At 36.4% G+C, this 17351-nt stretch overlaps 1 protein-coding gene across 6 annotated transcripts in view; it reads right to left on the reverse strand.

The window, feature by feature from the left end:
• The window catches only part of LOC104121621 (transportin MOS14), a 98015-nt gene that overhangs the window by 40427 nt on the left and 40237 nt on the right, over positions 1 to 17351 (reverse strand). For 5 of the 6 annotated variants that reach the window (XM_070195928.1, XM_070195927.1, XM_070195930.1 and 2 more), the window contains 5 exons: positions 7459 to 7593; positions 6660 to 6740; positions 1768 to 1833; positions 442 to 555; positions 124 to 203 (listed from right to left, as the gene is read on the reverse strand). In XM_070195928.1, coding sequence (XP_070052029.1) covers positions 124 to 203; positions 442 to 555; positions 1768 to 1833; positions 6660 to 6740; positions 7459 to 7593 — 476 coding nt within the window. The remainder of the gene's footprint in view (positions 1 to 123; positions 204 to 441; positions 556 to 1767; positions 1834 to 6659; positions 6741 to 7458; positions 7594 to 17351) is intronic. The other variant, XM_070195929.1, reaches the window with a different exon arrangement.

The raw sequence follows: 17351 nt of genomic DNA on the forward strand, positions 1-17351 counted from the left end.
TTAAAAATACATCAGAAACTAAAACAAAACCTAAACTGATAAGACATGGCCTGCTTCCGCACTGTATCAGCATATGTTTTGGTTTCTATCTTATTTGAAAGAACATGGAAAGAGAATTCTTACAGCAAAGATCTGGTATTAGTTTGACAAGAAGATATCCACTTTGAATACGAAGCAACAACCTCTGCAGCTGATTTGTATACCTGGAACAGCAAACAAGAAAAAAAGGGAACATAATTAAAGAAAGGAGGAGGTCAATCAAAAGGTACTAAACATTGCCATAACTCAAACCTAATGAAGCAAATAGTTAGCCCAGAATCATTGTCTACAAAATTTTCAGTATGTTTATCTTTCTTCCTAACAATTTCATCAGTTCTTGCAATCCCCTTTTGTCTTTACAAGGATAAGTGAAACAAGAAAAATCGATAAGATAACACATACAAGTCTCATGAAGCCCTTAGCATCGTCACGTGGCCTACTAGATAAAATTGTGACCAAGTGAATAACAAAAGAGAAATCAATCTCTTGGGCTTCCGTGATATTAACTTCAGCTATCTGAAACAGAAAAGAAATCACACAGTGAACTTCCTAGAATAATCAAGTTTGTATCATTCTCATAAATGAACCGTAAGCAAAAACATAATCCGTAAAGTGACCATTAACAGAGAAACAACATGATTTGAGAATGCAAACCATATGTGAAGCCAAAAAAGAGCGCAGAAGGCATGACACACTGATGTCAAATTACCAGCTCTTTTACAATCAAATCATGCAGGACAGTTAAAGAGAATTGCTGAAAACAGCAAGAGCTCGAAAAAAGAAAGAAGGTCTCTACAGAAAATATGAGTACATGATCACAAACTATGGCTGAAAAATCATGTATGTACTCAAACAAAACAAAAGAATGTAAAGAAGGATTTGCTTAGAGATCAGTGTTTTAAAAGGCGTGGGCGTAAGGCGACGCGTTTTACATATGCCTCAGCGAGGCGTAAGCCCCATAGGTATTTAATTTTTAATATTTCATAAAATAATACAATTACAGTAAATATTTATAAACAGGTAAAATTGCATAAAAATTGAAGAAAACTATAAATATGTGAAATATATATATGTGCTCCATCCCCACAAAAAACTAGTCAAAATAATCTATTATACGCTACTTACAAGCACAAGTAACTTGAGTCTAAAAGAATAAAGTTTTCTACATGGAGGAACAAAAAGGATGACTAACCTGCAAGGCTGCAATTTGAAGTTTGAACTTGCTGCTATGAAGGAGAATGGAGTTCTCTTTGTATTTGTAAAAAAATTAATTGAATATTCGTTGCTTTTAGGAGATATTAGCAAACTAGTGGACAAGATAAAGAATTGGGAAAGACCATGAATTAGGGCTTCAATCAATAAAAAAGGTCTTTGACTTTTAAATTTAATACATTTCAATTCCGTTTTAAAACTTTTGAGTAATTACCAAGTTGACTTTTGAGAATGTGGGTATTATATGAAGGACTTATTCAACAGATTTTGTTTTAATTTGAAAAAAGTCTCTGGGGCTTACGCCTCACTAAAAAAACGCGCCCCGAACGCCTGGGCGTACGCCCCGAATTGTTGGGCGTACGCCTCTTGAGACTTTCACCCCACACCATCACCTCGGGGAGTTTTTGGTGTACCTCGCCCCCCAAAAACGCCTTTTAAAACACTGTTAGAGATATCTCGAAGAAGCAATGTGATCACAAAAGAGCGTAAAAGGAAGGAGTGACTTCAATCACTTACTATTACATTGCAAGATTGTTCAATGTTGGGGAATTTAATGGCTGGAAGCCTGGCACTTGCAGAGATCTGATGCAGAGCAGGAGAGAAGAGAGCATGGCAGTAGCATCTCAAGCAAATAGTGATTGTATGGATTTGTATCTCTAATTCGTTAGAATTTTTCTTTTTAATCCGAATTAGTTAGAAATATTCTATGAAAAGAACTATGAATATACATTTACGATTTTTTTATGACGGTGGCACCCAGGCCAGCTTGCGCACCTAGCATGCTCTGTATTAGTTTCACAAAATGGAAGAAAGTAAAAATAAGTTCTGTGATTCCAACAATGACAAACTGCTGAACATAAAATTAGATTTAAACAAAAGATTTGGTTTGTTAAGTATCTTTGGGAATTGAAATCACAAGGCGCAAGAAAAGTACCTTTTCATTTAAGAGGAATAATCTCCTGAATTTATTGGTTGAAATAGAAAAATCAGGTGATAAGCCTTGAGGTGCACAAGTGACTACAAACATAAAAATTATGACAGAGGGAGTTCATTGTTTAAAGATCTTGAGATGCACAGGAGATAAGCTGGGAAGTTAAAACCATCTTACAGGACGTGACCTGACACTGTTACTTGGGTAGTGTAGTATGAAATTCATGTCTACTCCAACTAGTAATCATTGGGTGATTTTGGGCCAAATCTTGTGTCACTTGGAAGGAGCACCTGCCGCAGTCTGCTCTATATTAACCACTTACGTGTTTCAGATGCAGAATGGGGTTCTAAAGCTGCCTGGAGGACAAGAGGATACAGGTCTTGCTGGAGATGGAGTAGTAGAAAAGGTAAAAAGTAGTGGCAGTCCCCCGATCTAGTGTTGAACCAAGGTAATGAGCTACGCACAATCCATGTGCGAGGTAATGCAGATATGCAGTTGATAGATGAGGTTTGGTCTTAAGACCACTCAACCTGCTAAGTTGTGGTGTGATAATCATCATGCTCTTTATATTGTTTCTAACTTAGCATTTCATGAGCGAACTGAACATATAAAGATTGATTGGTTGTTGAAGTGTGTGACCATCTCATCTAAAAGTTTAAGTTGTTAGAGAGAGCACACTTTTATTTACTGATGTCTTGAACATACCCCCTCATATGCGGGCATGATTCTTTTTCATGGGCCAAGCACGTGGAAGTTCTTTTTGCTAATAGGTGACAGTAAGACTTGAACCAAGGACCTTTGCCTTTTCTAATACCATGTTGAAGTGTGTGATCATCTCATCTAAAAGCTTAAGTTGTTAGATAGAGCACACTTTTATTTACTTAATTATGTCTTCATCAGTCGTTTTGTTTACAAAAAGATTTAACAGAAGATTATCTCGATAAGGCATATCATGATAGGAGAAAAGTTAGGTGATATCTTCACAAAAAATCTGAATAGAGCTCCAACCTGACAGTGTTGTAAAAAGTCAACCAATTACGCATATAATCAATCAATGTATTTTGCAGTGGTAATAAGTTAGAGTAATTATAGGTACTTATATTGCAGGATAGATTCTAGGGACTCATATCCCATTAGTTAAGAGATATACTAGGAAGAGCCGTACACGTAATCTTCCATTCTACCAAATGTGGGTGAAAAAAAACCCACCTTTTATGGCATAATCTATATACTAGATGTGAATATTGTGTTTACACAAATTTACATGATCATGACATCTGGTGCATGTACAGAACATATATAGTTACATCGCAATTGGAGATGACAGGATAGAATGGCAAGGAGATACTAAGCGATATTTACAGTACAAATGTATTGTGTAAGGCGATATGGAAGTTTGACGCACCAACAAAAGTCTCTTGTTTCACATTGAGTGAAATTTACAATGCAATCTCCAAGCTGGGAAATCTTAGAGAAAGGAAACCTATTTATGTAAGTTCGTGTAGTGGAGCACTTATTCTTACATTGTTGAACGGATAGATGGCATTAGGCAGTGGGCCAACTGGGCTCTTCCAGAGAAAGTATCAGAAGCTACTATAAGTTGAAGGGTCGAGCAGCTTGGGAACTGAGGGCATGGAAATCAAGCCGGTAGTCATTTTACGGACAGTTTGATGAAAGGAGTAGGTGGATGTTTCATGGCAATGAGATGAATTTAAGAAACATCAAGAGCTCATTTTTGTTTCATTTACAATTTTATCGTAAAGTGTTGAAGACATAATTAAGCAAATGGATCATTATCAAAAGAAGTTCCACGTGCTTGACCCATGAAAAAGAATCAGATCGCACATGAGAAGACATGTCGAAGACATATTTAAGAGGGTGTTTGGATTGTCTTAAAAGCTGGTCAAACCAGCTTAAAAACATTGTTTGGCTTATTTTGGAGTTTGTCGAACACCAAAAGTGCTTTTAAGCCAGTGTGCGCTTAAGTCCTGAAGCTCAGAAAAGCTCAAGGAGGGCGCTTCGCCTCGCTTAAGTTGCACTTCAGTGTAAGGCAAGGTACTAAGGCATGCCCCTTATTGCCCATGAGTTCTCTCTTGAATCAAGCGGCACTAACAATAACGATAATCGGAAATAAGTGTATTAGCTGCTAAGGGAAACATTATGAATGAATTTGTTACTTTGTTCTTGAATTACATATAAGTTTTTTTTTTTCTTCATTGCGCCTTTTTTAACTAAAGCCCACACTTTAAGTGCGCTATGCGCTTAAAGCCCAAATAGACCTAGAGCATTTTTTAGAGCTTTTCGCCTTTGACAACAATGTTTTAAGCCAAAATAAGTCAAAAGCAACAAGTTGGACATACCAGCTTATAGCTTGTTAGCTTAAAAGCTTTATAAATTTGACCAAGTCTTTTAAGTTATTATTCTTTACATTCTTTTACAATCTCCAAATAGTACTCTTAGGGAATTACAAGAAACTGGACTTGTTTTACATTACAGACTCATCACATTTAACAAGTCCAACAAATCAGAAAAGTTTAATACACTGTTTCCACTTTGCCAATAGTACAAGTTTTGGAGACATCTGAACTTGAACAAGGATAAATACTCTTTTTTGCCTTCAAAGCACCTCATATTCTTTCCATCCAAACAGTCCAAGCAATGCATAAGGGAATAGCCCTCCAAACATTTCTACTACTTGCTTCTACCATTCTCTCTTATTTGAATTTCACTCATAACCAATTTTGAACAAAGTGAAAGGTGGTTGTACCAATTAATGTGTAAACAATACTTCTGGGATCTGGTACCTGAAACCGTAAAGAATTTGGCATCTGAACTTGACAATATCAGCAAGAAACGAATTTGAAAGCCATCCTCATCTATTACGTTTGTGGGGGCAAATCAAATTTACAAATTGATCATTTATGGAATATAATCCTCAACTATTACTTTTTACAAAAATGATGTTTTAGTTAAATTTTGTCGGCTCTGGCTATCTGAATGCTTTGAATTTTTATATGAATATTTTGCACTATTTAACTTTGCTTTTCACTTACAAATTTTAATCAAATTATTAAATATTAAAGATTATATGTTATTTAAATAAATAAATTATATTTATTAAAAATAAATTTATATACATTTGATAACTTAAAGTTAATTGAGACACAAATCAATTTGTATTTGAACTAATTTAAACTTAAAATATTGCAAAAATAAGCTCAGTTTTCCTATTGACAGTTTTAAGGATATTTCAATCATTTTAACAGAAAAAATGCTTGTCATTACCTTTTTATCAAACACATCAACAACTTATTTCAGTTTTAGCACTTCATCCAAACACGTAATTGTTTATTCATAAATTCAGCTCCGACACTTAATAATTGTTCCTCAACACTTAGTGCTTGAAAGCTACTTAAATTCAGCTAAACCAAACAGGCTCTAAGTAATTAAAAGTGTGCTTTCTCTAATAGCTTAAACTTTTTGATAAGATGGTCACAAATTTAACATAAAGAAAGAATTGTTTTTTGTATAGATAGATGGGTAGCTTACATTCATGATGATATAAACGTTTTGGCACCATTTGGTGAATTGGAAAACTTACATCGAATTACAACAACAACAACAACAACAACAACATACCCAGTATATTCCCAAATACATTTGGACATTTACTTGGGGTTTTATCAAGGAAAAATTCAAACACCTAACCTAAGATGAAGTAAATATTTTGACAGAGATTTTAATAAGTGGAATTTTATTGTCAAAACGCCATAGGAATAGATCATGACCTTATATCTATCAAACATATTTGTGAGGATACCTTAAATGCAACTTCTAATTATTATTTAGTTCAGCTTTGGATTTTGAAAACATTATTTTATCTCTTCCAAACATCTAAATAAAGGGTTCATAATTTTGATTAACAACAGTTTAAGTATACGAGCTCTATAGCCAGATATAAGTGCATTGGTGCAATTAAAACTAGGTGTTAACTACAGCAATTGAGCCTCTGCCTCTCGCACACAGCTGCGTGAGTTCATAGTGCAGCTAAAATAGAGTCGATGGTCTATGCTATTAAGTACTGAACGTTCTCACTGTTCTGAAACACTTTTACCTCACAACGCTACACATATCAGTAACAGGAGTATAGACAATCATCCAGCGGGTATTGTCGCATTGGAATCATGCTTCCACCTCTACCAAGAAATTGATGGCTAAAACTATCCACGGTTTATTGCTGCAGCAGCAGTTATAAAAGTAAAATATGATGTTCTTCCTGTGTTTTTGGAAAAAGAACTTTATGATTTATTTTCTCTTCTGTTTGTCCTTTATGTTTTTCTTTTCATTTTCTGCTTTAGATTCTGACCTTTATCCCAACGCTAGACCACCAAGAATTCAGTATATAATGCAGCATCAAGTAGGAGATGAGCACAAAAATGCATATGTTACTGCCAAGGTTTTGGTTCACAGTACTAACCGCATTAAGTGCAAACATTTTGGCTTCCACCTCCTTCCAAGGAATATGTAAGCTGTTACTGGTCCAACCTCCAAGGAAGATCTGATATTTAATACAAAAGCAAAAGTCATTTGACTAATAGTAGAAGTTAGATAATAAAGTTGCTAACTTAAAAATAAGTTCCAGAAGTATTTAAAAGACTGTCAAAAGATGAAAAGAAAAAGAATTTTAAACAGGGAAATAACCAAATAAGATCATTATTTAGCAGTAACCGCAAAATATGATAAGGAAATACTGGCTAGGAAACTAGATATGAATAGTGGTTGCATCTTTCTGTTAAAGATGAGAGGGTAAATGGATGGTGCCAGGTACTGATAGGACGAGAAGGAAGAGAGGTGACAAACTTGAGCAACCAAGAAAATAAAAATCTGAAGCAAAAAACATGTCCAGTCATTGAAAGATGACGAACTTGAAAGGAAATCATTTGCTTCTCGGGTTAGGCTCAAATTACAGTACATATGTCTGGAATTATCTGGTCTAGTTTTCTGAGTCAAGAATGGAAACTAAGGAAAAACCTGTGTAGGAATTTCCAGGATTACACTATGGCTGCTACTGAAAAGTATTGTAGAAATCAGAAAAACTATTTAGAGAACTTCATAGAAGATTGGGTGTCTTTCGTAAAGAGCCATACTTTTTCTGAGGCTTCTATTTTTTTTTCCTGGTATACTGGTTGCATAAGGGTATTTATACCCTTATAATGAAATCTTATAACTTTATCAAAAAATAAAATTAATTACCAAACTTTTGGGCTAAATGATACCTTCTGGATAAATGCTGTAGAACCTAAAAGCTGACAAACATCCACTAGAAGCTCTGTCAGGTTCATCCTGAATTGTTCAAGGCTGTCAGGCAGGTCTACCATTACTCCATCACCATAAAAGGTAGAATCATCCACCTGTTTAAATCGAGACCCATAACCCAAAATAAATAAATAATACAGTAAAAGACTAAGAAAAAGATAGAATTAGTTTGGGGTTACTTTTATGCACGAGAACAATTAACAGTAAGTACACGGAAGGTTACTAAAAGCTAGCCAAGGTAATTATTTCGAACCTAGTTTATCAAAATGATTTACAGCTTACATTAAAGATTAGTCTACCACAAGACTAAGGTGAGGACATTGGGAGGAGATTCGGATAATTTTCCGCTTGTGATGGGGTAACACCAAGGGTCTGCGCTCAGCTCGTTCTTATATGCCTTTGCGATGGATGCACTGACGCACCATATTCAAGGGGATGTGCCATGGTGTATATTATTCGGTGATGATAAAGTACTGATTGATGAGACGCGAGGCAATGTTAACGAGAAGTTGGAGGTTTGGAGACAGACCCTAACGGTTTTAACTTCAAGTTGAGCAGGACCAAGACAGAATACTTGGAGTGCAAGTTCAGCGACGTGACGGGGAAGACGACATGGACGTGAGGCTTGATTCACAAGTCATCCCCAAGAGAGGAAGTTTCACGTATCTTGGGTCAGTCATCCAAGGGAATGGAAGATTAATGAGGATATCACACACCGTATAAGGACGGGGTGGATGAAATGGAGATTAACATCTGGTGTCTTGTGTGACAAGAATGTGCCACCAATTCTACATAATGGTAATTAGACCGACTATGTTGTATGGGATAGAATGCTGACCAGTCAAGAACTCCCACATCCAGAAGATGAAAGTAGCATAAATGAGGATGTTGAGATGGATGTACGGGCATACTAGGTTAGATAAGATCAGGAATAAAGATATCCGGGTGAAGGTGGGCGTGACCCCCATGGAGGGAAGCGAGACTTAGATAGTTCAGGCATGTGAAGATGAGAAGCTTAGATGCCCCAGTAAGGAGGTGTAAGCAGTTGGCTTTGGTGGGTATGAGACGGGGTAGAGGGCGGCCTAAGAAGTATTGGGGAGAGGTGATCTGGCAGGAGATAACGCGGCTTCAACTTACCGATGATATGACCCTTGATAGGAAGGTGTGGAGGTCGAAAATTGGGGTAAAAGGTTAGTAAGTAGTCGAGCGTTTTTCTGTTCCGTATCGGGCTTTTTAGGGCTAGTATGTTGTTCTTAGATTACTAGTATTACATGCTATTTTCTTACTATCTTCCACTTCGATTTCCTAGTATCTTGCCGTTGTTACTACTTTTTATTGCTTTCTACCATCTTTTTTTTGGCTCTTAGATTGATGTTATTATCTTTCTGGCCATTGTTGTTGTTATTGCTTGTTTCTATTGTTCTTTTATCTTCCTGAGCCGAGGGTCAATCGGAAACAGCCTCTCTACCTCCCAAGGGTAGGGGTAAGGTTTGCATACACACTACCCTCCCCAGACCTACTAGTGGGACTCCATTAGGTTTGTCGTTGTTGTTGCTACCACTGTAGTACAATATGTTTATATTTACTGAAATATTAACGCATGAGCAAAAATTTTACCTGTCTACCAATCAAATTTTAGAGGCAGCCTCTAAGGACTAAATGATTATAGAACACCAAACAAGCTTGTGAGAAAAGAGAGAATTAAAAATTGAGATGAGAGAAGACAAAAACAACTAACAATCCCTTAGTGCAGGACAAAATAAGATAAGAGTCTTCAAGATTGGATGGTAAATTATGTCAGCCATCCTATGACATTATTGCTGGTAAATTCATGGGTTTAGGGGACAAATGGAGGAGATTAGGGGTGGGAATAATACCGACCGAACCGAAAAACCCGACCGAACTGTAAACTTTGGTTCATTCGGTTTTGGTTTTTCGACTTATTCGGTCGGTTTGCGGTTTATGTATTCCATAATTTTGGTGTTTGGTTCGGTGCTCGATTTTGCAACTTCGATTTTCGGTTAAACCGAAAAACCGAAGTTTTCTAAAATGGGTCCTAGCCTAAGTTGCTCTGACACGGCAGTTTAGGTATCGTACCCGTGTCGACACGACACTAGTATGGGTGTGGGTATGGAATCTGTACCGGATTTGGTCAAACAATTATGGGTACTTTGACCGCGATGGACGGGTAAATTCGAGATGAGATACAATTTGATTTTCGAAATCAGAACCAAAACTAGGGTAAATTTGAAGAAAATAGCATACATATCTAGGAAATCAATCATTTACTTATCTACAAGTTGAGAATAAAAAATAAATCCACACTTTACAAGCTATACATAAGTATTCCACAAAATTTCTCATAATTTAGATATTTTTTTTATTTTTTTGAATTATTTTTAGTCGGATCCCTGCACCCGTATTCGTACTAGGATCCGTGTCATCGAATCTTAAAATTTACATCTCGAAGGTCCGCCCTCTAGATCTGCACCCATGTCGGACACCCGCACCCGTGTCCGAGCAACTTAGGTCCTAGCCTCTGGGCTCCTCTTAAGTTGTCTAGACCAACTTTTTCACATATTTACATTATAAAATTTGAAGCCCAAACCCAAATAAAGTCCCACATTCTAAAAATTATCCCTTTTTGTTTGTCAATGCATCTTTCATCTTTGTTTGCTTGTGCGTCGCTGATGTTGTCTACGAGATAATTATATTGCAAGTAATATTTGTCAAATAAATTTATATTTCCTACATCAACTAAATGATTTGGCTAATCATATTATAAAAGTATCGCGTTTTCGAGTTTTAGTTGCACTAAAACATGAAATTAGTCATATTTTTTAGTAGAAAAAGTCCGATTTAAAAGCTCAATAAGATAAGACCAAACCGACCGAATTGAATCGAAAATTGACCGAACCGAACTAGCAAAAACCGAAGAAACCGAACTAATTTTGGTTCGGTTATTGGTGCACCAAATAGAAAACCGAAAACCGAACAAACCGAACCGAACTTCATGAAAACCGAACCGAATCAACCGACGCCCACTCCTAGAGGAGATGGAACAAATTATGCATTTCTACTACTACGTTCTCTATTCTGGTGAATGGGAGTCCATGTTTTTTCTTTGGGAGTTCGAGAGGGAGTGAGACAGGAAGATCTATTATCTCCCATGTTATTTATATTAATGATGGAAGCGTAAAGCAAAATGATGGATATGGCGGTCTCTTGAAGTCTTTTGAGGGGTTTCTTAGCTTCGTTTAGAGGGCATAGCAACATGATGGTCACTCATGACTCACCTTTTATTTGCAAACGACATTCTGGTTTTTTGTAATGCAGAAGTTTCCCAGATACCATATTTAAGGCAGATTCTTATCTGGTTCCACGTTGTCTCGAGACTCAAGATTACCCCTAGTAAGTGTGAGATCAGTCTTGTAGGAGCAGTGGACAGTATTGAAAAGATTGCACAGGTGATGAACTGCAAGGTGGGTATTTTACCTATTACCTATGCTAGATAATTAATATAATGGTAAATAAGTATAGTTACACATGAAATAAGATTAGTGTATGTATTGTGTAGTGTTATAAATAGGGGTCGATTAGTGTATGTATTGTGTATTGTTATAAATATGATTCCTTGTATTATAGTTAAACGCATCAACAATATATTTTTACTGTGATATTTCTCACATGGTATCAGAGCGGCAGTGAGAAATATCAGGGATAGAAAAAAAATCAGTCACTGTGCGTCTTTCCGGTGACTCCTCAGATCTGATCTGCGTAAACACACATTCGATGAGTGTTGTGCAAAAACCAACACCATCATTAGGTTCAGAAAGCACCAACGACCAAACCCCAGTCAACCTCTCCGGCAGCAGGCCCCTCACGCGCTGGCAAAAGCTAGGGTTCAAGCGAGTGCGTGAGTTCACGCGCCGGCGAGTGCAAACTTTTCCGGCCACATTTTGACAAAGCTCATTCAAGACAGTTTGATAGTCCACTAATTCCGAGCCTACTCATACTTTTTTTTTTATTCCGATCACTTTGAGATTTTTCCGGCGGCTACAATGATTTTTCCGACGAAGCTTCTTTTTGACAGATTACTCACGAGATTATTCCAAGTCTGTCCATTCAAGTCTCATCAAATTCCGACAACCTTTTTTATTTTTCGACAAGACCTGTGCAAATTACGGCGACTGATCAGTTTCTGACGAACCACGGTGTTCTTTTCCTCACTGTTTCTATGAGTTATTATTGTTCTTGATTGTTTCTGCTATTTTTTCCAACAATGTCTTTGGGCCTAGATGTTTTTGGTTCTAAAAGCACGGGTTCTGGATAGTCAAGTTTGATGATTACTTCGGAATCCTTAATGGGAAGTTCAAACTACTTAACCTGGGTTTCTTCTGTTGAGTTGTAGTGCAAGGGTCAAGGTATTCAAGATCACCTATCCAAGAAGGCTAGTAAAGGAGATGAAAAGGTCAAAGCGCAGTGGGAAAAGATCGATGCTTAGTTATGTAGTATCCTATGGCGATCTATTGATTCCAAGTTGATGCCTTTGTTTCATCCATTCCAGACATGTCATTTAGTTTCGGAAAAGACTCGCACTTCATACACTAATGATATATCTCGTTTCTATGATGTGATATCGCGAATGACAAACTTGAAGAAAAACTAATTTGATATGCCTACTTACTTGGGACAAGTACAGCAGTCATAGAGGAAATTGAGAAATTGATGCCAGTTTCGGCTAGTATTGAAAAGCAACAAGAGATGTTTCTAGTTGTTACACTTGCTAGACCTCCTAATGACCTTGATTGATTCAGTATGTGACCAGATTTTGGCTAGTCCGACTATCCCTACAGTTGATGAATTATTCTAATACTTCGCCTTGCTGCAGCACCCAGTCACCCAGTGATCTCATCACTAATCACACAGACAGTTGACTCCTCTGTTCTCACATCAGAAACAATGAAAAATTGGGTATCTCAAACTATGGAGAATAGACGATGAGGAGGTCGTTTTGAAAGATCTCGACCCAAGTGCTCTTATTAGGGGTGGGCATAAAATCCGAAAAATCGAATTCCGAACCGAACCGAATTAATTTGGTATTTCGGTTTCGTTTTTTTCGGTATTTCGGTACAGAAATTTCGGTATTTCGATACGGTATTCGGTATTGAGTTTTTGATATACCGAAATATTTAAGTCCAAGCCCACCTATATTTCTATTTTCCAGCCCAATAAGCCTAAGCCCAACACCCCAAGTCCCATAAATCCTAATTCCCTAATCCCTTAGCGGGCCTAGCAGCCTCCTTAGGCTTAGAGACTTACGGACAGTAATTTGAGCATTTAAAGAATCATTGTTTTTAGGGAATATACACCATCAATTCCATTTCTCTTCTCTGATTTGGCAATCAAAACAGTGGCAACGAACTAATTATTCTTGAAAAAATGGCTTTGAGTTTGCCTTTGAGTGGTTGAATTATCAGCAGAAGTCATAAGAGACGTTAGGCAATAGGCAATAGGCAATTAGGCATATAGCATAATCTTGGGAGATTTGAAAGACTTTGGTATAATACCGAAATCATACCGAAACCGCACCAAACCAAATAAGAAAATACCGAACCGTATCGAACTACTTTGGTACGGTATTTGGTATGCACAATTGATATACCGAATACCGAAATACCGAACCGTAATTATTAAATACCGTACCGAAATACCGAACGCCCACCCCTAGCTCTTATAGTAATAAACTTGTACACTCTCGTGAACTGTGCTATTCTTTGCATGGTCAACCACCAGAAATGCTCATGTTGCTTCGATCAAGACTACAGGCAACCAGGGATTTTCTTTATCCAGAAGGGAAATATAATGAGTTCCTTCAGTATCGAGCAAGTAAGAAGACATCTCCACAAGTAGCCTCGATGCTCAGTCCAATACTTTTGTTGCTGTTAATTCTTTTACTTGTGTTTCTCGGTTTAGTACTCTTGGACCGTAGGTCATGGACTCCGGCGTTTCTGATCATATCTCTGGTAATAAATAATATTTGTCAAATCAGTGTTATAAATAGCGCTCGCCTCAGCGCTAATAGCGTGAGGCGAGGCGAGACAGTGTCGCTACAGACCATCTGTTGCGATGCGTTTCAAAATAGCGCTCGCCTCTGCCTGTGTGGTGAGAGGCGACAGTGTCGCGAGAAGCGACCGTAGCGTCGCCTTTTTTTTTTTTTTTAAAAAAGGCAAAGACTTAACAAAAGGGGTCGCGATTAGGGCTTGACAACAGAGCTTCTTCAACTTGAACAAAACAACAGAGCTTCTTGATGTTCTGAACTCGCGATTAGGGTTCTGCCATCGTCTTCTTCTTTCAGAAGCTTGAGGTTCCTGCCATTGAAAGACCAGGTATGCTTCTTCTTCTTTCTTCTTTCTCCTTCTTCTCTTCTTCTTTCTATATTTTTTCCTCTGTTTTTTGTCGAAAAGAACAGAAACAGAGGTCTGTTTTGTGCTCTATTTTTCGAGCAAAAACAGAGGTTTTTCTTCTTCTCTTAACAGAAACAGAGGTTTGTTTTTGTGCTCTATTTTTTTTGGTTCTGTTTTGGCAAAATAACAGAGGTTGCTTCTTCTCTTAACAAACGCTCTGTTTTTTTCAAGCCCTGTTTTGTTTGCCTTTTTTTCAATTATTGACTTATGACTATAGAGTAGAATTAATTGCATATTGACTTGATAATTTTTTTCTATAAAACAGCTTTGAAATGGCGTCATCCGATAGTAATAAATGAAATGATATAGCTTGGAATTATGCTATACAAGGCTCATCAAGATCCGCAATTAAATGTGTTTTGTGAAAAAAACATATCATGGTGGGATAACTCGTCACAAGCAACATTTGATAGGTGGATTTAAAAATGTAGTACAATGTCCCCTTTGTCCGCCCGAGGTTAGGGAGGAAGTAAAAGCGTTTGTTGATAAGAAAAAAGTGACAAGAACTCAAATGAATTTTGAAGCATCGGTGAATCTAATTGATGAAGATGATGAAATGGATGAAGATGGTGAAATGAGACCTCCCCCCCCCCCCCCAAAAAAAACTCATAAGATATCTTCAAATAGTTCTAGTGGGTCATCCACGACGGCACGTACAGTGACAAAAGGTCCTCTCAATCTTTATTTCTCGGCAAAACAACAAGAAAAGGGAAAAGGTGAAGAAGGTCCAGGTATAGAAGCCAAGAAGATTTTGAGAGACCGCGCCGTAAATGCCTTTGCAGCATGGATGTATCAGTGTTTAGAAAAGCGATCGCTTCGTCGCTTTAAGCGCGAAGTGACCCAGTGTCGCTTCTAGCTGCCTGAGGCAACTCGACCGAGGGAAGCGCACGCTTCAATGGAGGAATCGACGAAGCGACGAAGCGAGTAAAGCGATGAAGCGATCGCTTCTGTTAAAAAAGCGCAGAGGGCCCTTTATAAAATTTAAAAAAAAAACTTTGGGTCTGTTTTTTTATTATACAAAACAGACCCTAAATCGACAAAAATTGACCATTTCTTCTTCTCTCTTCTTCGATCGACGTCGACCAAAGCCTAGGGTTCAACTTCATCGACATTGCTGACCAGTCCAGGTAATTTTCTTCTTCTCCTTTCTTCTTCTCTTTTTTTTCTTTCTTCTTTCTTTCTTCTTCTTGTTCCCGTCAGATTCTGCTTTTTTTTCTTTCTTTTTCCTTCTTTCTTCCTTCTTCTTCTTCGTTTATCTATGACAGTCCAGTTTGCACTGTTCAGACTTCAGCGTCTTCTTCTTCCTTTTATCTCTAACCCGTCCAGATTTTGTTTTTTCCCCCCTTTTATTCTTCTTATTTATTAATTTTAATATGTATTTTAGTTTATAAAATTAATTATTATATATATATGTTATATTTTAGTTTATTTGATTTTTTTAATGTATATTTCAGTATATAAAATTAATTATTATTTCTATATGTTATATTTTTCAGTTTATTTGATTTTTTTTAAAGTATATTTCAGTATATAATATTAATTATTATTTATATATGTTATATTTTCAGTTTATTTGATTAATTTTATATGTATTTCATTTTAGAAAACTAATTATTATATATATATGTTATATTTTAGTTTATTTGCTTTTTTAATGTATATTTCAGTATATAAAATTAATTATTATTTATATATGTTATATTTTTCAGTTTATTTGATTTTTTAATGTATATTTCAGTATATAAAATTAATTATTATATATGTTATATTTTCAGTTTATTTGATTAATTTTATATGTATTTCATTTTAGATATATATATATATATATATATATATGTTATATTTTAGTTTATTTGATTTTTTTAATGTATATTTCAGTATATAAAATTAATTATTATTTATATATGTTATATTTTTCAGTTTATTTGATTTTGTTAATGTATATTTCAGTATATAAAATTAATTATTATATATATGTTATGTTTTCAGTTTATTTGATTAATTTTATATGTATTTCATTTTAGAAAATTATATATGTTATATTTTAGTTTATTTGATTTTTTTAATGTGTATTTCAGTTTATAAAATTAATTATTATATATATTATATGTATTTTCAGTTTATTTGATTATGTATATTCTTATATCTTAATAGGAATTTCAAAATATCTCAAAGATCGAAAGATAAAGACCCGGCTTGGCGATATGGCGATAGAGTTAATGAGAAGAATACAAATATTGTATGCAAGTTTTGTAACAAGATTACAACGGGTGGAATTTATCGCTTTAAATTCCATCTTATTGGTGGCGATAGAAACGTCACAAGTTGTCCGAAATGTCCACCGGAGGTGAGGGATGAAATAAAGAATTTTGTTGAGAAGAAGAAGGAGCAAAAAAATAAAATGAGTCATCAACCATTGGTGAAAAATCTTGATGATGATGATATTGAAGAATTGTCACTTCCAACAAAACGGGGAAGAGATGCAATCTCTTCAAGTCATGGATCAACGGGTACGAGTAGGACTAAAGGTCCTATAGATTGCTATTTCCCAAAGAAGCCAGAAGGAAAGAGCGGTGGAAAAGATGTACAAAAAATTGCTAAGGACATTTTGAGGGATCGTACAGTTAGAGCTTTTGCACGATGGGTCTATGATGCTGGGCTCCCCTTCAATTGTGTCAACTATACTGACACTTTTGGAGACTTTATTGAGGTCGTTGGTCAATACGGACCTGGAATGAAGCCTCCCACTTATCATGAAATTAGAGGTCCTTATCTAAATAAGGAAGTGGAGGAGACTAATAAAATTGTGGAGGAACATAAAGTTGCGTGGAACAAGTATGGCTGCTCCATTATGATGGAAAAGTGGACGGCAAGAACTGGGAAAATGATTATTAACGTGTTGGTGAATTCTCCCAAGGGAAGTTTGTTTCTTGAGTTCATTGATGCTAGCGACTCATCCACTGACCACATCAAAATGTTCACCTTGTTTCAGAACACCATTGAAAAGATTGGCCCAAGCAAAGTTGTTCAAGTGGTCACTGATAATGCGAGTGAAAATGTGAAAGCGGGTGGCATGGTGGAAGGAGCGTACAAGAATGTCTATTGGACTCCATGTGCGGCTCATTGTATCAACTTAATCTTCGGGGACATTTTCAAGGAAAAACCCTTCTCTACAGTTTTTGGCCAGGGCGTTAGGGTACATTCTTATATTTCTCAGCGGCCCTTGTTATTGAATATGATGAGAAGATTCACCAGACAAAAATTTGGTGAAACCGGGCAAGACAAGATTCGCCACTGCTTTCTTGATTTTACATAGTATCCACTTGCAAAAATCCAATTTGAGAAAGTTGTTCACTTCAGAGGAATGGAGCAAGAGTAAATTTGCA

This window comes from Nicotiana tomentosiformis, chromosome 2 (genome assembly GCF_000390325.3).
Source record: "Nicotiana tomentosiformis chromosome 2, ASM39032v3, whole genome shotgun sequence".
In the NCBI taxonomy this organism is placed as follows: Eukaryota; Viridiplantae; Streptophyta; class Magnoliopsida; order Solanales; family Solanaceae; genus Nicotiana; species Nicotiana tomentosiformis.